The sequence below is a fragment of the Telopea speciosissima genome, chromosome 1 (genome assembly GCF_018873765.1).
Source record: "Telopea speciosissima isolate NSW1024214 ecotype Mountain lineage chromosome 1, Tspe_v1, whole genome shotgun sequence".
Taxonomy (NCBI): domain Eukaryota; kingdom Viridiplantae; phylum Streptophyta; class Magnoliopsida; order Proteales; family Proteaceae; genus Telopea; species Telopea speciosissima.
Genome location: NC_057916.1, coordinates 25,422,648 through 25,444,909, shown reverse-complemented (window position 1 = coordinate 25,444,909; position 22,262 = coordinate 25,422,648). Strand labels below are relative to the sequence as shown.

At 39.2% G+C, this 22,262-nt stretch overlaps 1 protein-coding gene across 2 annotated transcripts; it reads left to right on the top strand.

Moving 5' to 3' along the window:
* The first annotated feature begins 1,694 nt into the window (after positions 1-1,694).
* LOC122658456 (protein FAM32A-like) lies at positions 1,695-21,294 on the top strand. Of its 2 annotated transcripts, XM_043853441.1 has the most exons (5): positions 1,695-1,700; positions 7,056-7,058; positions 19,183-19,190; positions 20,114-20,266; positions 20,807-21,294. In XM_043853441.1, the coding sequence occupies exons 4-5, from the start codon at positions 20,119-20,121 to the stop codon at positions 21,061-21,063; spliced, it is 405 nt and encodes a 134-aa protein (XP_043709376.1). In that variant the 5' UTR covers positions 1,695-1,700; positions 7,056-7,058; positions 19,183-19,190; positions 20,114-20,118; the 3' UTR covers positions 21,064-21,294. The 2 variants fall into 2 exon arrangements, with proteins under 2 accessions (XP_043709376.1, XP_043709369.1); XM_043853434.1 differs by lacking the exons at positions 1,695-1,700; positions 7,056-7,058; positions 19,183-19,190 and adding an exon at positions 19,700-19,764.
* Positions 21,295-22,262: the final 968 nt, after the last annotated feature.

The following is a 22,262-nucleotide window of genomic DNA, read 5'->3' as shown; positions in this document are numbered from 1 at the left end:
CTTGAATTGAATAATTTAGCTCAATGACAAATTCTCACTTTTGTACCTTCTCAAATGTACAATGCACTTTTTCTATCAAAAGTTGTGTTTTGTTCCTTGTTTGGATGTGTTTTATAAAGCCAAAAGTTGGAGTTTGTTTGTTCTCCAACGGATATAAAACTGTCATATTTTTAGGCCGTGGTCGACCTATAAAAGTTGTCGGTCGACCATCAAAAATCTAGCCGTTGAGCCCAAGTTTGGGGCTGTAGGTCGATTGTCGGTCGACCTATGGATCGACCTACGGTGTCGGTCGACCGATAGATCTGGTTGCTGCAACGCAGGCTACTGAAACAGCTGTATTTTTATATTACGTAGGTCGACCACAGTGCCAGTAGGTCGGCCGACGGATAGTTATCCTAGTTTTTGATTGTCCGTCAAGGGGATTTTTGGTCCACTTGCTTGGGGACTTCATAGGTTTTTGTCTAACACTTTAATGGCCATGTTTCTTGAGTCTAGGGCATGGGAATGAGTTCCTCCTAGGGTCTCTTGCATGTGAATGCAGTGTGTGTGTAATGTGATATGTACATGTAATGAAATGTGTTCTAATGCACTTGAATCTTCTTGGAGAGTCTTTGTCTTGGCTTCCTTTAGAAGATGTTCCTCAATCTTCAAATTTCTTATTTTCCTTAACTCTTCTGTTGTGAGCTCCGTTGATCAAGTCTTTCCTGGATGCTTGATGCTCCCAACGTCTGACTATGAGGTTTGCTTAAAGATTGGAATATTAGTATTAATCTTAATGTTTGTTATCATCAAAATTAGTTTATGGAGGAATGTGTTTTCCAACAATCTCCCCCTTTTTGATGATGACAAACATGTGATTCAAAATATGCATTACTCATGTATGTATGCAATTCAAGATAAATATATGCATTATTCATGTGGGCATGTAACTCAAGATGAATTTGTATTATCATACATCATAATTCAAGGTATGCATTATCATAAAATGAATATTTGAATCATAATAACTTCTCCCCCTTTTGTCAACACAAAAAGGAGGTGTAGAGCATGAACAAGCACAACAATCTTAGGGTGGCTCCCCCTAAGCCAGTGCTGGTAATCATGAACAAACAAAAACAATCTTAGGGTGGCTCCCCTAAGAAAATGACTTCTGCATGGTTAGAAGAACAGAGAGAGCAAATAATATGAAGCCTAATAAAGTGTTAATTTTAAAAGCATCACATGCTTCAAAATAGAAGTTCCATGGTGTAAAAGTATGTCATAAAAGTACAGATTAAAAGTTCTAATATAAAGTCGGTGATGTCAACTATCTCTACTGGGAGGAGGAGGAAAGAAATGCGATTGAGACGCCATTAAGATCACTTGGTTCTCTGTTGGATGCGAAGGATCTCGCTTGATCTTTGTGGAGAGAGGTGAAGTGATCATCAAAGCCCTTCAGGCGGTGTCAAGTTGTTGGCGAAAACTTGAAAATTCTTCTCTGTGACATAGTCCCCGAGGGTTCACCAACATAGTCTTCATCTTCACCGTCGTCCTCTTCTTGTGACTCGCTCGTCACTGTGACATGTTGGGTAGCTCGCTTCCTTCGGGCTTGGTGTGAGGGAGGAGCCGCAACAAATCCCGCTTCATCTTCTTGATGGTGGATGAGTCGATGTCAATCATCTTTGGGTCAATGAATTCCCAGAGAGATCCACGTCATGGAACTTAAGGATGGCGCTTATGAGTCGCCATATGGAAGGTTTCCCCTATAATGAGGTATCGCACGGTATTCCATGGTCTTCATAATCACATATGGAAGATTGATAGGATTGGCGGTGACAAGACACCAAGTAATGTAGGCTTGAAAGGGATTGACTTGGTCTCTATGGCCTCCTTTGGGCAAGATGTTGTAGCGACTATGAAGTGATCATCCGGGTAGTTCATGAAGTTTTATAGCTTTACAGTTGGTTCAAACCCAACATAGTCTTTCATGATGGCACCATAAACTTCATCAACATTCATAAAGATTTTGGCATCCCCTTTGGGAGGAAGATAGCTCATATCTCCTACGGTGGGAATTCCCATGATCTCTCCTAGATCTTCATAAGTGAACATGATGGGAACACCCTTTACTAGGGATGTGATGGCAAGCCTATCATCCACTATTTGGGTTCTCGATTACGATAAAAGTGTCCGCAAGGTCGGGATAGCAGGATCAACATAAACTAAGGTATTTTCCCAACCCAAATATTTGAAATATTCTTCAATGTCATATTCAAGAAATTGAGAAACTCTTCTTGTTCTTTCCTTGTCAACCTTTCTCTTCTCAAATCTTCCCCGGAGAATGGAAGCTTCTTCCGAGATGAAGAGAGACTTGTCATATGCGCAGAGCTCTCTCCAACTTTGGCTTTCTTCTTTGGTTGCTTGCCCTTGCTTTGCTTTGGAGCCATTTGAAACCTAGGGCTTTAGAGAATAGAGAGAAATAGAGATTTTTGGGTTGGAAGTGGGTAGATTGTGTAGGAAGAGTGATTTGGGGCTTGGATTTGGTGAAATCTCAAGGGTTTTTGCGGGTTTTGCCTTGGAGTTCGGAGAAAAAGGGTTTTGGAGAGGAGAGGTCTCGAACATAAGAGGAGAGAAATGAAAAAATCCTCTCGGTTTATGTTTAAAAGCGAAATTTTTCCGTGTCGGTTGACCGATACTGAGTCGTCGGCGGCCAGACGGTCAAAAACAGGGATTAATGGGATTTTAGCCGAATTCTCTAACAACCTGATTTTTGGGCTTTTTGAGGATTTCACTTTACTCAAAAGGGTTGCAAATCCGAGTTCTCTCCTCAAATAGCGAGAATCTCTCTTCACTTAATGGCTTGGTGAGTATGTCCGCAAGTTGTTTTTCGTTTCAATGTATTTTAGAACAATTTCCCCTTTTTGAACTGTGTCTCTAAGAAAGTGATGCCTAATATCAATATGTTTGGCTCTTGAATGGAGAATGGGATTTTTGCTTAAATTGATTGCACTTGTATTGTCGCAATTAATTGGAGATGACCTAAAATGTATCCCATAGTCCATGAGTTTGCCTCATCCAAAGGACTTGGGCACAACACTGCCGCCGCAATGTACTCGGCGAGTGGAAAGAGCAACGAGTTTTGTTTCTTGCTAAACCATGAAACCAAGCAAGATCCTAAGAAGTGACATGTGCCACTTGTACTCTTGCGATCAAGATGGCACCGCAAAGTCGGCATCCGAAAAGCTTATTAAATCAAAATTTTGGTTCATTGGGTACCATAATCCTACATTTGTAGTACCTTTAAGATATTTAAAGATCCTTTTAACGGCACTAAAGTGGGATTGCATTGGGTTGGCTTGGAATCTAGCACAAGCACACACGCTAAACATGATGTCTGGCCTACTAGCGGTGAGATATAGAAGGCTGCCAATCATGCCTCTATAGCGTGTAGGGTCTATGGGAGTACCTTCCTCATCTTTAGATAGCTTTAGAGAGGTGCTCATGGGGGTGCTAGATGACTTTTGACCATCAAAATCAAATTTCTTGAGAAGTTCTTTAGTGTATTTAGTTTGACATATAAAAATTCCATTTTTGGTTTGCTTAATTTGAAGTCCTAAGAAAAATTAAGTTCACCCATCAAACTCATTTCAAATTCATCACTCATGCATTTGCTAAATTCAACACAAAGATTTTCATTTGTGGATCCAAATATAATATCATCAACATATATTTGCACGATAATAGAGTCTTTTCCTTTATGTTTCACAAACAAGGTTGTATCAACCTTACCCATTTGAAATCCACTTTGGATTAGGAATTCACTCAATCTCTCATACCAAGCTCTAGGAGCTTGTTTGAGTCCATAGAGAGCTTTGTTAAGTTTGAAGACATGATCCGGATATTGTGTATCCTCAAATCCGGGAGGTTGTGCAACATATACTTCCTCCATGATAACGCCATTTAAAAAAGCACTTTTGACATCCATTTGACATAGCTTAAATTTTTTATGACATGCAAAAGCAAGTAGCATTCTAATAGATTCCAGTCTTGCTACCGGTGCATAAGTTTCATCAAAATCTATTCCTTCTTGTTGATTATATCCTTTGGCAACTAATCTAGCCTTGTTTCTAATGATTGATCCATCTTCATCAAGTTTGTTTCTAAATACCCATTTGGCTCCTATAATAGAATGATTCTTGGGTTTTGGGACAAGCTCCCAAACATTGTTTCTTTCAAATTGATGGAGCTCTTCTTGCATAGCTACTATCCAATCACTATCTTCCAATGCTTCTTTTATATTTTTAGGTTCAATTTTGGATATGAAAGCAACATTGTTGCAAATGTCTTGAGTTTTAGATCTAGTTTGGACTCCTTTGTCTAAGTCTCCAATGACATGATCCAAGGGATGGTCTTTCCAAGGTCTAACCTTTTTGGGTAGATCTTTTGGTTGGTTTTCGGGTTCTCTTAGAGAGAGATTTTCTATGTTCTCCCTAATCTCAACAAGTGTATCATCATCATCAACCAATGGCTTGTTTCTATCTTTAGGAAGAGATTCATCAAATTTTATATTCATTGATTCTTCAATAATCAAGCTTTTCTTATTGAAGACTCTATAAGCTCGACTATTTGAAGAGTATCCAAGGAAAATGCTATCATCGGCTTTAGCATCAAATTTTCCTAAGTTATCCTTAGTATTCAATATATAACATATACACCCAAACACTTTAAAGTAATCAACTTTAGGTAGTTTATTATGATAGAGTTCATAGGGTGTTTTGAGTAATATAGGTCTAATTAATACACGATTTAACACATAGCAAGCCGTATTGACCGCTTCGGCCCAAAAATATTTTGGAAGAGAGTATTCATTTATCATTGTTCTAGCGGTCTCTTGGAGTGATCTATTCTTTCTTTCAACCACCCCATTGGATTGAGGTGTTCTAGGAGCGGAGAAGTTGTGGGTTATGCCTTGTTTACGCAATAACTCCCAAATTGATTGAGATTGTCAAATTCTCCTCCATGATCACTTCTAATGGTTGTTATGAGATATCCCTTTTGGTTTTGTATTATCTTACATAGAGATGCAAATTCATCAAAGGCTTCATCTTTATGTTTTAAAAATAGAGTCCATGTGAAGCGAGAGAAATCATCAACTATTACAAAGGTGTATCTTGAACCGCCTAGGCTAGGTGTAGTAATAGGTCCAAACAAGTCCAAGTGTAGTAGTTCTAAGGGTCTAGTGGTAGACACTTCATTTTTTTGATTTATGAGATACCTTGGTTTGTTTTCCTCTTTGACAAGCATCACATACATGGTCTTTTCCAAATTTGAGTTTGGGTAAGTTTCTAACTAAATTCTTAGATGCAATGGTCTTAATCACTTTTACATTAACATGTCCTAGTTTCCTATGCCATAGGTAGGGATCAACATCATTTGTCACAAGACATGTATTACTAGAATTTGCTTCATCCAATAAGCAGATATAGATATTATGTTTCCTAATTCCCTTCAAGATAGTCTTATCATTTGAATTTTTTACTAAGCAATGAGAGGTTTTGAAAATGACACTATATCCTATATTACACAATTGACTCACACTAAGCAAATTATACTTTAAATTGTCAACTAGGCATACATTGGATATGATTGTACCTCCAATGGTGATTTCACCGATGCCAATGATTTTTCCTTTGCTATTGTCCCCAAATGTCACCATTCCTCCATTGTACTTGTTTAGCTTGGTGAATAGATTGGGGTTGGCTGTCATATGCTTGGAGCATCCACTATCAATATACCATTCAATTGCTTCACTGCTCTTCAAGCATACCTACAAAAGCAATCAATTATATGTTGGTCCCCATAATCTCATGGGTCCATTGAGGTTAGGATCGATCATACCCTTAGGTATCCAAGCTCTTCTGGAATTTTGACTTTGTATTGTAGGTGTGATAGATGTAGGTTTTCGATGTCCATATGATCTTTGGGTTCTTCTTGGCCCTTGAAATTCATAGTGTCTATATGGAATATAGTAATTTTGTGATGTGTAAGACTTATTGTTGATGTAGGCCCTTTGGTGATCATAGGGCCTAGTGTATGTGTTTGGTCTATAGTGATTTTGAGGTCTTTGGGGTGCATATGGCATATATGAAGCATTTTGCCTATATGGTTGAAATGGCTTAGGCTTGGGATATTGTCTTTGTGGCCGTTGGGGCACAAATTCTCTTTGAGGTTTGTTGGTCCTCTTTTGAGAAGTATAGTAGAATGCATGATGCTTCCTTTTTGTATCCGGTTCTTTATATATCACCTTACCATCAATATAAGCACCGATGCAAGTTTCATGTCCGGGTAAATGACATTTTTCACATACAATGGGATGTGAGGTTTGGCCTTGGTTTGATTTTCTCCATCTTGGAGTTCTCATCTTTCCCTTTCCTTTGGCTTAATGTGGTCTTTTACCATCATAGCCTAGACCTTCTTTATTTTGAGGTTCCTTTTGTGGATTTCCTAATAATGTATCTAAGGTCTTTTGACCCTTAGTAAAGGTGTGCAATGTGGAAGTTAGATTCTTATTTTCTTCTTCTAGGTTGTGTGCATGTGAAGTCAACTCATCAATTTTGTGTAGAAGATTGGCTACTTCTTTTTCTAAGGCCTTTTTAGAGGCTTCCTCTTGAGACTTACATTATAAAGTTCTTCAAAGGCCTCTTGAAGTTCTTCATATTCTAAATCATCATTGCAAATTGACACGAGCTATGATAGGGAGAGTTTACCTCGTCATCATCATTGTTGTGAGCCATTAGTGCCAAGTTGACGGTCTCTTCATCGGATTCATTATTTTCTTCTTCACTATCACTTGAATCCCATGATATCTCGGCGGTGCAAGCCTTTTTCTTTCTGCTTTCCTTTCCTTTTAGCTTGGGGCACTCGGTTTTGAAGTGTCCGGCTTTCTACATTCATAACACACAATGTCCTTGTTAGTATTGAAGGGTTTTTCCTTTGTGTATGTTTTACCTTTGTTTTCTTTTGATGGTTGTCCTTTGTAGAATCTTCCTCCTCTCTTTCTTAGGAATTTTTGAAACTTCCTTGTGATTAGAGAGATTTCTTTCTCTATATCCTCTTCATCGCTTTCTTCTTCTTGGATTCGCAAGAGGTCTTGAGTGCGATGGACTTTCTCCTTGGTTCTTTTACTTCTATGACTTTATCATCTTCAGGAGTTCAACTTCATGGGTTTGTAGAGTACCCATCAATTCATCCATGTGTAGAACCTCTAGATCTTTTGCTTGTTTGATGGCGGTCACCATTGGTCTCCACTTGGAGGGTAGTGATCTCAAGATCTTCCTTACATTCTCCGCTTTGGTGTATTCCTTTCCTAAGCTTTTCAACTTGTTAATAATGTTAGTAAACCTAGTAAACATGTTAGAAATACTTTCATCATCAAGCATTTTAAACAATTCATATTCATGAACAAGTTTGTCAATCTTGAGTTGTTTAACTTGTGATGTTCCTTCATAGGTAACCACAAGAGTATCAAACATCTCCTTAGCCGTGTTACACATACTAGTTCTATTGAATTCTTTTTCACTAAGAGCACATTGCGGGAATGCAATAGCTTTGTAGTTTTGTTGTATGTGTGTTTTATCCGATGGTGACCATTCGGATTTTCCTTAGGTACAATTCTTCCTCCAACTTCTTTTGTGATTTGGAAGGGACCTTCCTCAATCACGATCCATACATCGATATCATGAGCACACACATAATTTTGAACCTACACTTCCAGGTAGGCAAATCCTTCACCATCAAAGTATGGTGGCCTAGAAGTGTTGAGCCCCTCAATTTGGTGTGTAGATGATGATGATGCCATGGATCGTTTTTAGCACAATATAAAGACAATATGGTCTTAGTTTTGAGCTCCGCTCGATACCAATTGTTGGGTAACCTAGAGGGGGTGAATAGGTTACCACTAGTGGATTTTGCCTCTTTTTCGATTGGTTGCACACTTATATTAAATACAAAAAGCGAAGTAAATGAGGCACAAGATTTATAGTGGTTCGGCTAACTTAGCCTACATCCACTCCTCTCAACCTTGAGAGAATTCCACTAGTATTTCCTTTCAATACAATAGGTGGAAATGACACATTTACAACTCTTTTTAACAGGATAAGAGGATCCTTACAATCTTAGTTCCAGGACAAGAGTATCCTTTCAATCTCTTAAGGATGAGAGGGTCCTTGTACTAATCTAAGTACGATCTAGATTAATACAACAATGCTTTATCAAATCAAAAGCATAAACAAGTAAATACAATAAAGGTTTGGTATAAATACCTATCAAAGAGTAGTGACACTTTTACCCTTTGAGTGATGGTGCTCAATGATATGAATGAGAGTGATGCACCTTGAGTCTCCTAGATGACTCTCCTTGATGGCATGAGTTGGAGAGAGTGGAGAGTTAAGAGCTTGGTAATATCTCTTTGAAGAGCTTGAATTGAATAATTTAGCTCAATGACAAATTCTCACTTTTGTACCTTCTCAAATGTACAATGCACTTTTTCTATCAAAAGTTGTGTTTTGTTCCTTGTTTGGATGTGTTTTATAAAGCCAAAAGTTGGAGTTTGTTTGTTCTCCAACGGATATAAAACTCACATATTTTTAGATCGTTATCGACCTATAAAAGTTGTCGGTCGACCATCAAAATCTAGCCGTTGAGCCCAAGTTTGGGGGCTGTAGGTCGATTGTCGGTCGACCTATGGATCGACCTACGGTGTCGGTCGACTGATAGATCTCGGTTGCAACCGACAGTGCTACTGGAAACAGCCTGTATTTTTATATTCTGTAGGTCGATCGACGATGCAGCGTAGGTCGACCACGATAGTTATCCTAGTTTTTGATTGTCCGTCAAGGGGATTTTTGGTCCACTTGCTTGGGGACTTCATAGGTTTTTGTCTAACACTTTAATGGCCATGTTTCTTGAGTCTAGGGCATGGGAATGAGTTCCTCCTAGGGTCTCTTGCATGTGAATGCAGTGTGTGTGTAATGTGATATGTACATGTAATGAAATGTGTTCTAATGCACTTGAATCTTCTTGGAGAGTCTTTGTCTTGGCTTCCTTTAGAAGATGTTCCTCAATCTTCAAATTTCTTATTTTCCTTAACTCTTCTTGTGAGCTCCGTTGATCAAGTCTTTCTGGATGCTTGATGCTCCCAACGCCTCGACTATGAGGTTTGCTTAAAGATTGGAATATTAGTATTAATCTTAATGTTTGTTATCATCAAAATTAGTTTATGGAGGAATGTGTTTTCCAACAGAACTTACGGAAATGCCCTTACAAGAAAAGGAAAAAAACACACCTACAACTCATCTTCCCCAATCAATTGGGGAAGATGAGTTGCATGTTTCAAAACCCTTTCAACCCTGATTCTTCACCTCATCTTCTTCTTCTTCCTGGTTCTCACGCTCCTTTTCTCACGCTGATTTGGATTAGCACGGTTCACACCCAATCTCGGTTTGGAACCCTAAACCTGAAAAAATATATATTGAGTTTCAGGAATTTATCCTGCAACTCTGATTCGATAATACTCTTCTACTTATCAAAATTCCAGCAGATGATAAAAATAAAAAATAAAAAATCTAGGGGAGAGCACATAAGGAAGAAAGGGCATGAAGGATTTAGGGGTTCCAAACCAGAAACCTAAAGAGCGTTGTCATCTTGAACACCAGCAACACGCCAAAGAATATGGCGGCCATTAATCCCTTTCTGATCGATCGATCGATCTAGGTATGCAATTGTTGTCCATTGTCACGTTCTATTGCTTATTTGATGTTTATCAGGAATTGAGATTTGATTTCAGAATACAAAGAAATTCCTCCATTATCTAATAGTGACCATGAGTTTGATGGCTTGCTGCTAGAATTCCTCCATCTTCTTGTAATCGAAATTGCCCTTGCAGCTCCATTATCCATGGCAGCCTTCACTTAACATAGCAAGCCATCAAACTCATGGCTTTAATTTGTACGATATCAGTCAAATGGATGGAGCTGAGGATCCGAGGAATGGAAAGTGAAGAGAAAAGGAGGTGGGGGTAGGGGGCTAGGGGGTTACATACATCCAAAAATCGAACCGAGAAAATGAGAGAGGAGATGGAGATTGAGGCTAGAGAGGACTAGCGTTCATGGCCCTGATGACACGGGACGGTGAAGAACAAAGATGAGGGAAAGTTATTAGAGAAGATGAGTTGCAGGTTTGGGAATCTCAATCTCAGTCGCAAGGTATCCTTTCGGATGGCCTTCTGATCCTTTCATCCTGTTGCATCAAGAAATAGTCGAGCGGTCCTGCGAGTGTCATCACCTGCAAGTGGACCAAGGGGTCAACAGAGAGAACCGGTGTGGTTCCGGCCTAGGGCTCTCCGATGCCAAAGTTAGATCTCCTGAACAAATAGATGAATAGTGATTATTCAATATGAGTTTAACTGTCCCCTAATGGGGTTGTGTACCTTGCCTTTTATAGTAGTATATGGCGGTGTGGAGAGTCCCAGTTTGATGGCGATTGTGCCGTTGAGTGGATAGAGGCCCTGGGTAATGGGGCTCTATCCTGATTGGCCATCTCCCCGCGGGAGGGAGTGTCCTGGTGGTATCAAGATCCTTTGTGGATAGATACCCGCATGTGATGATAACGTCATTGGTGCTTGAATCCGTATGGGTGACGTGACTTCTAAGCGGTGGCCTAGAGTCCTGGTGGTGACATGAGTCTGTAGTGACACGATTGGGTCATAGACGAGTGGCCCCGGTGTCCGTGTACATCACGTCTGCGTCCCCGATGCCGCGCCTGGGTGCAGGCTGCGCCTGAGTGAAAGGCCGCGCCTGGGTGAGAGGTCGCGCCTGGGTGTGGCCTCGCCTAGGTGAGGCCACGCCTGAGTGCAGGCCGCGCCTGGGTGCTGGCCGCACCCGGGTGGGACCCCCGGTTGGTTCTCCTTGGTTCTGGAGCGGGTCGCTCGGTGACACGTGGCAGCCGCTGATTGGTCCGGTGAATCTTGGATGTATCACATCCCATGGTGATGATGCTAGAACTGCATTTGAAAGTTCAAGAGTTGTTTGTCTCCGCTACCCATCTCCCTGCTCATTGAACAACCAAGAATTTAATTGAAAAAAAAAAAACAAAAAACAACGGAAAAAAAAACCCTACCTGCTTTTTGGAAGAAAGAAAGGAAGGATATCTAAGGATTGCGAGAAACCTAAATCAAATGGAAGAGGGAAAGGAAGGATATCAGTCAAATAAGAAATAGATCAGGTAAAGGCTGCCATGGATAATAGTTCCTGCGCAGGTTCAGGTTGCTTGAGAATGCCAAGATTGATCAGGTGAAGGCTGCCATGGATAATGGAATGCTCACTCTTACTGTGCTCAAGGAAGAAGTGAAGAAGCCAAAGCTGAAGGCCATTGAAATCTCTGGCTAGGCGTATTCGTTCTGACAAGAGAGAGAGAGAGAGAGAGAAAGGAGGAGAGAAAGGGATGCCTGCATCCCATCTTCCCCAATTTGGGGATGATGAGTTGCACGTGTTTTTTTTTCATGTAAGGGCAATTTCGTCAGTTCAAGTCTATTTTTTAACAGTGTTAGTCATGAACTGACGGAATGGACCTATCTGTTACCGTTTGCAAACCTCAAGGGGGTACGCAGAATTTTCCAAACCTGGGATTAAAAATATCCTTTCGTTAAACCTCCAGGGGGTATGTGAAAATTTCCCTTTTTATTTTTATTTGTATTTGGTATAATTTATAATACTTATTTATATTTATGACAAATTAGAATAAATCAAAAATCACAAATTGGTCTGGGCCTATTTGTGATTTGTAACTATAAATCATTTATTCTTATTTTTATGTTTATCGGGAATTTTAACTCTCGAGTCCCAAATCCGTCTTTACCTCTCTCTCTCTCTCGCTCTCGCATTCGTGCCTCTCGCGAAGAAGGCTCTTGCTTGCTCGTGATCCTGAGTGAAGGTAAGCTCTCTCTCTCGTTCTCGCATTCGACGCCTGATTCGAATTCTCGGTCACAGAACCATTTGATTCAGTAATATCGTCCCAATCGGACTTCTTCTTCTTCGTTTCCGTCGACGCCTGATTCGAATTCTCGGTCACAGAACCATTGGATTCAGTAATTTCGTCCCAATCGAACTTCTTCTTCTTCGCCACCGTTGCCGTTGCCGTTGCCGTTGCCGTTGCCGTTGTCGCCGTCGCCGTCGCCGTCGCCGTCGCCGGCGGCGTTCTTGTTTTCGCATCATTCGAATTCTCTGTAACAGAAGAGGATGGAAATGAGGAGGAGGAGGGATTCTTGTTTGTAATGTAGGAAAGTAAGGAAGGATTATCAAAGAGATAGATAGGGGTGATAGTGAGAATAATTAGGGTAAATGTGACTAAGAGAATCAGTTTAGGGGTGCTGTGAAGGGCTATCTTCCAATGCGGAAGCTCATTCAGATGAAGCTTCTTCATTGGAACCAACAAATCAGTAAGAAAGATGAAGAATGGAAAACAAAGAAAAACAGAATCATGAGGGTTTTTGGTTAAGGGTAATATAGAAATTGGGGAATTCTAGAAAAATATTGGAAGATCGATCTGGGTTGGACTTGATCTGTCTTATCATGGAAGGAAAAAGAGCTGGAGTTGAAAATGTCAAGAGGACCCTTGCTTGAGCTGGTTTTCTCTTTGAAGTCTCTCTCTCTCTCTCTGTGTCTCAGATTCCTAATTTTCCTCTTGTTATATTTCTGTGGATGAGCAACACAATAGTCTTTACTGTATTTGCGATGCGGCTAAGGAAAAGAGGATATTGTTAAAATTACTAAAAGCCCATGATGGCTTTCTACAATGAGATATCTTAGAAGTAAACAATTGGATGGTGGGTCCAGTTCTGTGCACATGATCCACCTATACAGGTTTCCCATTGGTAAATAAACACAAATCTGGGAGAACTGCATTCCTCTTAACTATTTGTAGTCATTCTCATAGCATTCTAAGGGTCTCTTTGGTATGATATATCCTGATTTCATAGGGTTAAAATGAAATTTTTAGGACTTTTGCCATCGGGGTATATTGATAATTTGGGATTTAAAGCCCAAAAATATAGGACAAATTATGTTTTTTGTGTTGTTATGAAAAATTATGTTTTTAGCCACTGTACAGTTTTTTTTTTTTTAATCACTGTAACTTCTTTTTTGTTTAATTAAGTTCTTCAAATAATTCTAACTTGTAAGGGTGGTGGTGTTCCAATTATTCATTAGGGAAAAAGTTCTATCTCTCTCCTCCCATGTGAAAAGACACCTCTGCCCCTTTGTTTTAAGGATGAGAGAGATAGACACATGAGAGTGTTGGCGTAGGCCACACTCCCGTACAGAAAACTGCTTCCCTATTCATTAATACCAAACAAGATGTAATATAGATTAGTTATGTGATTTGAAAAAAAAAATTTATGAAGCATATCTCTTGTGATTGAAATTAATATCTTATTATAATTTATAATATTATTAAATATATGTAGCCTGTGTTAGAGAATTTTATTTTTAAATTTCAGATTGCTTGGAACCATTTAGGAACTAGAACGGACTCATCCATTAGTTAATGGTCTTGGATTTTGAAACCGATTAATTTATTGGTCTGGTTCTGATCCTATTCTCTTAGGATTGGAAACGTTGAGAAACCGGACCAATTGACACCCCTAGGTGGGGTGGTCATTCCGTCAACCCTAAGGGTGTCAATTGGGACAGTTCTCGGTATTTGGGACAGGATGGTATCGGTACTGGCACCAAAAGTGCCAATCCCAGTACCGTCCCATTTAGTTAATGGGACCAAACCTAGATCCCAGTCCCAATTACTAGCGGGACAGGACGGTACCGATTTTTAAACGGTTCTAGGCACTATAAAAAAAGGGAGAAGAAGTTTAATTGTTTCCAACAGGGCGGGTTTATTAGTGTTGTGAAATTTTTTCACTCTCATGAAATCTAAGTTGTCTACAGCTTTTTATAAAGCAACTTAAATTATGAAATCATAATTCGTACCAAAAAAAAATTCAAACTCCCTAAGATCATATGTAATAAGCTTCTTAATTTTTTAAATCTAGAGAAGTCCTACAAAATGGAAGAATCCCATTGTGTTTCCTCTTTGATTTTTTCAAACAAAACTCTATTTATCACACATGTCACATGGTAGTATGGTACGAAATACGAAGTATGAAGTGCAAAAAGGAAGAACCTAGTAGATGTAGTTGGTCGAGGGAGGAGGGAGGAGCACCGTAGCAGGTTTTGTGAGGAGAGATTTCAAGTTACGGCTGTTGACCTGTCGTTCCTCTTCGTATTCAAAAGGCAATTAGTGAAACCCTAATGAATCGTAATTCTTATACCCTTTCTTTAAAAAAAAAATTATTATTTACTCTTTCTTTTTAAATGGTACTCGTAGTTTCGGTACCATCCGGTACCTAATTGGTATTTCGGTACTGGTACCATTGGAAATCCCGTCCTAAAATCGTCCTGTCCCATTTATCATTCGATACCAAAATCAGATACCAGTACCGTCCCATTTACTAATGGGACGGTCCGATACTGGGTTTTAGTGGGATGGTATTGGGACGGTTCCCAATTCCGGTCCCAAATTGACACCCCGACTCAACCCCCGTGTCCGGGCGCAGGGGAGCGCAACCAAGCAGCGTTCTATAAAAAATAGATAAATAAAAACACAAAACCTAAACAAAACCAATCCCCAAATCGAAACCGAACACTGAAGAACTCGGCGGTCTCTGGTTTTGGAGCCCTAGCCCCCTGCCTCGTTCTACTTCTCCGTTCCCAATCGTTTGCAGCGGCGGCCGGCGAGTGTCCATCTAAGTGTATTGACTATTGAGCGTCCTTTCCTCTTTCTCCTCTCCTTCTCCGTTTCAGCTGATAGCAGCGGCGACTCTTCGTTCCCAACCCAGACCCCAGTTGATTTCAGCGGCAGCCAGCGACTCTCTTCTCAGTAAGTCCTTTCCTCTTCTATGTAATCCGTACTCTATATCTGTGTTTTTCCTCCCGTGGGTAACGGTGTTGAACGGTGAACCAGCTCATTATATGGTGCGAAGATAAGCCCCTTGCTTAGCCACCGTATCCGCCATGTCATTTACATTTTTTGGCCTCCATGGGAACATTTGATCTGAAAAGGGTTATCTTCATGGGGATGTTTTATTGAATGCCAGAAAACTTTACTAGTTACTAATCTCCTTCAGCTAGGATGTTGTCACTTGCCAAAAAACCTCGCAAACAGCAAAGACCAACCCCAACGGGATGGAAAGCAATTATACTCTGGGCTTCTGAGTTTCGCTCCCCTATTGGTTCTGATTAAAACCTAAAACCGTATCACTGGTCAATCTAATTACGCTCCCAACTCCGGAAGGTCCTGGTTTTTATAATGTTAACATAGAGGTCTTAGTCTGCCAGTTGCCATTTTAGAACTTAACCGTGCATAGAAAGGACAGTGGATGAGAAAACGCATTCACAGTATGCAAACTCGTCTGATTGGACAAGCAACCAGATTGAGACCTAACAAGATGGTACTAAGTGTTAGGCCCTGTGATTGATGACAATGGCGTGGATTAGGCATTCCCCATTGGTAATGGGGTGAAAACATTAGATTCATTAGTAGAAGTATTATGAAAGGTGGGGGGGATAACCTTGTATTCGTTGACCTTGACCTACAAGTCTGCAATTCAAAGTCTAAATATTAAGCCTCTTTTATGATCTTGGCTGAACACCTGTTGAACTGATATGTATTCATAGGTTTGTAACTCTAAACCAGTCCACCATGTCAATCCTATCATCCCAAAAATCTGTCCAATCTGGCTTGCTTCCGTTGACTTGTATCCCTGATGTTTGGCTTAGAGAATGGAGGGAAGTTCTTTGAGCTCTGTCTGCCGCTGGATTATTTGGTGGTTGGATGACTAAAGCTTGCTAGGCTCTAGCTTCTTTCCCTCTCTACTGAACTAAATTAGTTCTCAGCCTCTCCCTCTACTCTAATTTGAGTGCGATGAGTCCTCCGTTCACCTTCTCGAGTGTGATGAAACACAATGACGTTTATCAGTGAGTGTTGGGAAACCCTGCCTTTAAATACTGAAATTGACACTTCATAATGAAATTTGTTCTTTTAAAAAATCAATACAGTGGCTGTTTATTTTGGTTATTTTTTGCGTGTGAAAGCTGCACTGTTTTAGGTGTTGTTGTTGGAGATTGCTACACTGTTTTGGATTATTTGTTCACGTGTTACCTTTTATGTTTGATGAGATAATGTCATTGACATTTTGATTTTGTTAAATGTTAATCTTATGGATGGAATAGGTGATTCAGTAGTTATTAATTATATTGTGTTTATTTCAGTTGTAGAGGCTTCCTTTTGATAAAATCATTGTCTACATGCTATTATTTTGTTTATTTGGTTGTGTACATGCCTATATTTTTCTCCCAGATTTATACAGAGCAATTGTATAAAAAACGTACTATATCATTGCCATACGCACTTTATTGCGCTGGGTTATTGAAAAGTATTATTGCCGTCTAGTCTGTTTAATACCCATATGTATCTGTACCCTTCTTTCCATTTACATCTTAGGGAGTTTATGGTGCATTTGTTTCAAGTTTCTAAAGTACTTTCTTATCAATTAGATGAACCGGGAACTCTGTGATTTTATACTTTAATTTTTTTTTTTTTGTGCTTGTTTGTTTTGGGCTTGATTGTATGGAATCATTGTAATGATAATTGTGGCCGAATTATTGCATTATAGGAGTGAATAAGATCGTGTTTTGCCTTTGCTAAATGGCATTTATATGCAAGTTAGTGACTTGATTATTGTTGTGAATAGGCTATTAGGGATTTTCTACAAGGTCTGAATCTCTGAAAATCTCAGAAAAGAGGTACACCACCAAGATTCAAATCAAAATATTCAACAGATTTGGTATGGATTGAAAATCTCTAATTTCTGACCAAGAGTTCCACCTGTTTTGGGAAATCTTGTAGGCAATGTAAACTTTCATTAAACAGCTAACTAATGTAAAACTAGAACCAGAATAGGTCTTATCACAGGTAGGATTAAATAGAAAATCTCCAAAGAACAAGTAAGAGAGCCATGGGATTCCCAAGAGAACAATGGGATCTCAAAAATTTGGTTGGAGAAGAATGATGAGATCTCAAAAGATAACCAAAAGAAATAATCCCATAGAGTATTAACCTGTTGAAGCAGCAATCAAGAATAAATAATATACTGAATAGAGAGAAGCCGATCAGAATAGAGAACGGAGATCGAGCTGCAATTAGGGTTTTGAGAAAACCCTAGATTCTCCTATATCGATGTTTGGATTGCTCTGCTGATTTGGTTGATAGAGATGTACCATGACAGCAATGATCTTAATGTAATAATCTTCAAGAAATTGATGTGAAAATCAGTTTTAAAAGATCCCAAAAGCTTGTAGCACTCTTGAACTCGATTTGACTGACATTAAGGGTTGGAATCAAGAACCGATGGAAGGGGATGGGGGAAGGGAATGGGTAAAGGTGGGGTTGGCTATCTCAGCCTGGGCATCTCACCCATCCTATCTCAGGATTTTCACAAAGGCTCAACCCAATATTTCATTAATCTAATTTGTATATAATGTTGATAGAAGACTCAAAAATAGACTTAGACATTAAAAAGGAAAGGCCTAACCCAGTCCTTAACTAATAAGGGAACCTAAATTCACTAGGAAAGTCAAATAACAAAGAAAACAGACTCAAAACAGGACTCTAACTAAACTATTAAAGTAAATTCCGTTTTCCTACTTTCTACCTATACTTTAGGCTTATTAAATTGGCTAATTACAAAGTAAACCCATGGGATCAAAAGTTCAACACATATATGACCCAACCCAAAGCTTACTTTCAATAAAATAAACCCTTTTGCTCTGATACCAAATAATGTAGGACTAGAACCAGAATAGGTTTAATCCCAGGCAGGATCAAATAGAAAATCTCCAAAGAACAATGGGATCTCAAAAAATTGGATGGAGAAGAATGAGGAGATCTCAAAGATAACCAAAAGAATAATTCCACAGAGTAATAACCAGTTGAAGCAACAATCAAGAATAAATAATATCCGGAATAGAGAGAAGCCGATCAGAAATAGAGAACGGAGATTGGGCAGCAATTAGGGTTTTGAGAAAACCCTAGATTCTCCTATATCGATGTTTGGATTGCTCATGTTGATTTGGTTGATGGAGATGTACCATGGCAGCAATGATTTTGATGTAGTAATCTTCAAGAAATCGATGTGACAATCAGTTAAAAAAATCCCAAAAGCTTGTAGCACTCTTGAACTTGATTCGACTGAAATTAAGGTTTGGAATCAAGAACCGATGGAAGGGGATGGGGGAATAGGGAAAGGTGGGGTTGGCTATCTCAGCCTGAGCATCTCACCCATCCTATCTCAGGATTTTCACAAAGGCTCAAGCCAATATATCATTAATCAAATTCGTGTACAATGCTGGCCTCCCTTACAAACTTATATAGAAGACTAAAAAATAAACTTAAACGCTAAAAAGGAAAAGCTTAACCCAATCTTTAACTAATAAGGTAACCTAAATTGACTAGGAAAGTCAAATAATAAAGAAAACAGACTCAAAGCAAGACTCTAAACGGGATTGAAGTAATTCCCGTTTTCCTATTTTCTACCCATATTTGGGCTTATTAAATTGACTTATTACAAAGTAAACCCAAGGGATCGAAAGCCCAACACATATATGACCTAACCCAAATCTTATGTTTAATAAAATAAACCCTTTAGATGACTTATCTACATCACTAACAATAGTGGATGAAATTTAAATCCCTACCTGGTTCAGCTATTATAATACTGATCTATGATAGCTTTGAAACAGTAATACTTTACTGCTTTACCAGATCACTTGACTTGATGAAATTCACCTACTCTGTACCTAAACCAGAACCTAAGGTACTGACCAATCATTTGATGAGGATAAAACACTGGAAACCTCTCCGAGATCAGGAAGCCAAAACCAGAACCAAAGTTACCAACCAATCATTTCATGTAACATAGACCACTGATAATTACGACACTATGTATCTATTATCAACATAGCATTCATCATTACAGACTTGCTATCTCATACACAACCATCTTCTCTACTCATGGATTTAGTTTACAGTATCAGTGACGGTATCGATCACCGCTGACACAGATTATAACAGCATTTTTCATCATTAAAAAAAAATATTTGTACCGTATTGACCAATCCCTATCGATCAGGTATTGGTATCAATATCGGTCACGGCTGACACTGATACAAATGGCCAATATGACCAATCCAGTACCAATTTTTAAAATTGTAATTCTATTAGCTACATTTCACCTGTGGTAGTATTTTGCAAATTTGTTTAACAATTCATCTTAGAAAGTGAATATTTCTGTTCTAACAAGTGTATGTGGCTTGATACAAACAGTTTTCAAAAGTATCATAATTCTCATAGTGATAAGGCAAGCCAGGCGGTGGCCAGGCGTCTAGAGGCTTGCAGCCTAAAGAGAGTGTTTTGTGGGTGAAATACTAAATTTTAATGGGTGACTTATGTGTGAAATAACTTAATAATGTGTAAAAGTTGTATAAAATAGCGATGAAATATTTTAAAACGAAAGTGAGAAATCCAGAAGGATAGACGGCACCATCTTCTTCCCTTGACCTTCCTCAACCTCAGACAACTGAGTGAACAGGTAGATTGATCTGAATCCGCAAGGACAGCTAGGTATCTTCCTTCTTCTCCACTATTTCCCCTATTTCCATATGGACCATACGGATCCCATCTTTGCACTTTGTATTCCACAGAATTCACACACTTTCAATTTGGCTATCTATGAGTTATCATACTCCTTTTGGTTTACCCTCAACAAGGGCAGTCTTAATTCATCAAATTATATGCTTCTCTGGAATTTTTTTTCCTCCAGATTTTCTCACAACTGTCAAGCTTTTGTGGACAACATAAGTTGCAAAGAGGGGAAGTGGGTGGGATGTAGCCCCTGATATTTCGTCTATATTTCTGTAATCTTTTATGCTTTCAACTGTCATAATATTTCCAAGTTTTTTCTTTCTGGCAGGGAGTATGTCGGAATATGAAAATGTTGTTGGTGGGAAGCTGAAGCTGAAGGGAAAAGCCCTGGATGTTAAAGCTGGTGGAGTCAAGAAGAAGAAGAAGCAGAAGAAGCATTATGATGAAATAATTGAAGTCAAGGGGAATGAGCTTTCAACAGGTTGGTCGATTCTATCCTGTCATTGATACTGAACTTCGTTTCACCATTCTTAAAGAATTAAGAAAGAAAAGGAAGTTTGTTTTTCATCACCAATGGATATAGTTTTTTTGCCTGATTTATATGGTTTTGAAACTTATCAACGATATGGGATTCTGAGGAATCCTCTGCTTTAGACGGAAGGAATCTCCTTTTGGTTCCGCCGTACTAATGGCACACATGCATTTGGCATTGTGATTCCCTTTTGATGTGGTCACCAATCAGATGTACATGGTCAATGAATCTGAGGACCTGATGTATGCATATTTGCTTGTTTTCGTCAATGTATTATATTGAATCGTCTGATCATCTCAAGATGGCACTTAGGTTGAACACTCTGGATGGTGGTTTGTGCTCCATTTGCATGTGTATCTATAGTAACGGCGGCATTGAGGGCTCCCTCCTGTCATTTTTAAACTTGAGGTTTCTGGGATTTTCTAGATTTTTTTTGGGAGGGGCATTTCCTTCTGATCTTATGCTTATATTCGTTCTTCATTTTGTAAGGTGGAGGTACAGGGATGCCCGATACTAATGAGGCTATAAATGAGGCCAACCAATTGGGCGGGGATGGAAATGTTACTACTCATAATGATCATCTCACACCTGCTGAGAGGCGGTATCATGAGCAGAGGGAGCAAATTGAACTCCGAAGGCTGGCCAAAACTTCCAATAAATCGCACCGTGATCGCATTCAGGATTTCAACCAGTATCTGGCAAATATGAGTGAGCACTATGACATTCCTAAAGTTGGCCCAGGCTGAGTTGGCAAACTTATGAATGCAAATATTGCCCAGGACTCATCCAAGTATGAAATTTTAATGGTCCTCTGTGGGTACTTGCCCCTGTTTCACTTATGTCTGTACAGTGTATATTTTTCCATTCTCCCATTAACAGGATTGTATTGATTTCTGCTGGTATGAACTTTTAAAAGAATTTTTGTGCATTCTGAGATCTAGTACTGCTGGTTGATAGAAATCTACTTTGCAAGTTTTGTTTATGTTTTTTCCCCTTCACCCTTTCCATTTTCTTGCACACAATTTTTTATTTTATTTTTTTAATTGTTGAATTCTCAGATTTTAGCTTCCTGCACATGTTAAGTTGTTTTAGCCATTTTATTGATTATGCAATGAAAGCGATTTATATTAAGGATCTAAATTTCCTTGTTATATGACTGATTAATCATCGTTGTGAGATGGTTGAAGTTGGTTGAGGTGGAAATAAGAGCATTTAGGGAATGCTACCAACTCCTAGAATGCTGGCATGACTCTTGTAATTTTAATAACGGATACTTGTTTGCATAATGAATTATAATGGGTTTTGGTGGATACACTGAAGCATAAATCAAGAGTATTTTCTGTTGCAAGAAGACTCGTTGAGCAACCAAAAGTGGTGGCTGAATCAGTGGAAGATTTATTGGAATTTGCTGATCAACCAAAACAGGGGCTTGCATCTGTGAAGGTTTTCTGTTCTCAACATCTTCACAGCCACTTGGTGCAATTGCCCACCCAGTGTGGATCCTGAGCAAACATCTTCAAAAACTCATCCAGGCTCCATCAGGTACATGGATGGCAACCTTGTCATTTTCTCTATTTTTCCTTTAGATGTAGATTCATGTTTGTTGTTCTCCCTATTCTTCAGTCATTCTGCTACTTTACAGGCCCGTTTTAGGCCCTTTTCTTGTGCCATTACAGTGGATATTTTGAACTGCTCTGTTGATACAAATTTTCTTCTCTTGCAAAGTTTTTCCCACTTAATTCTGGCCTCAGCTTTGCTTACTGAGTTCCTTATGAGGCACTAAGCAGGTTGGTTTTTATCCATCCTCTAAAGACCCTTTTGACTTTGTTTCACTCTTCTGCTGCGTGTTAACGGTGTCACCTTGTCATTGTAGAATCTGTTAGTCTTGGCCATTTATTTCCATGTGTGCAGGACTGTGGCTTTTATCCCCCTCTTCTTAGGGAAC

Excerpts from the sequence above, each read along its gene's own strand:
- LOC122658456 (XM_043853441.1), top strand. The coding sequence starts at position 20,119 with ATGTCGGAATATGAAAATGTTGTTGGTGGGAAGCTGAAGCTGAAGGGA. Across the intron at positions 20,267-20,806 it reads GGGGAATGAGCTTTCAACAG|GTGGAGGTACAGGGATGCCC; the intron begins GTTGGTCGATTC and ends TCATTTTGTAAG.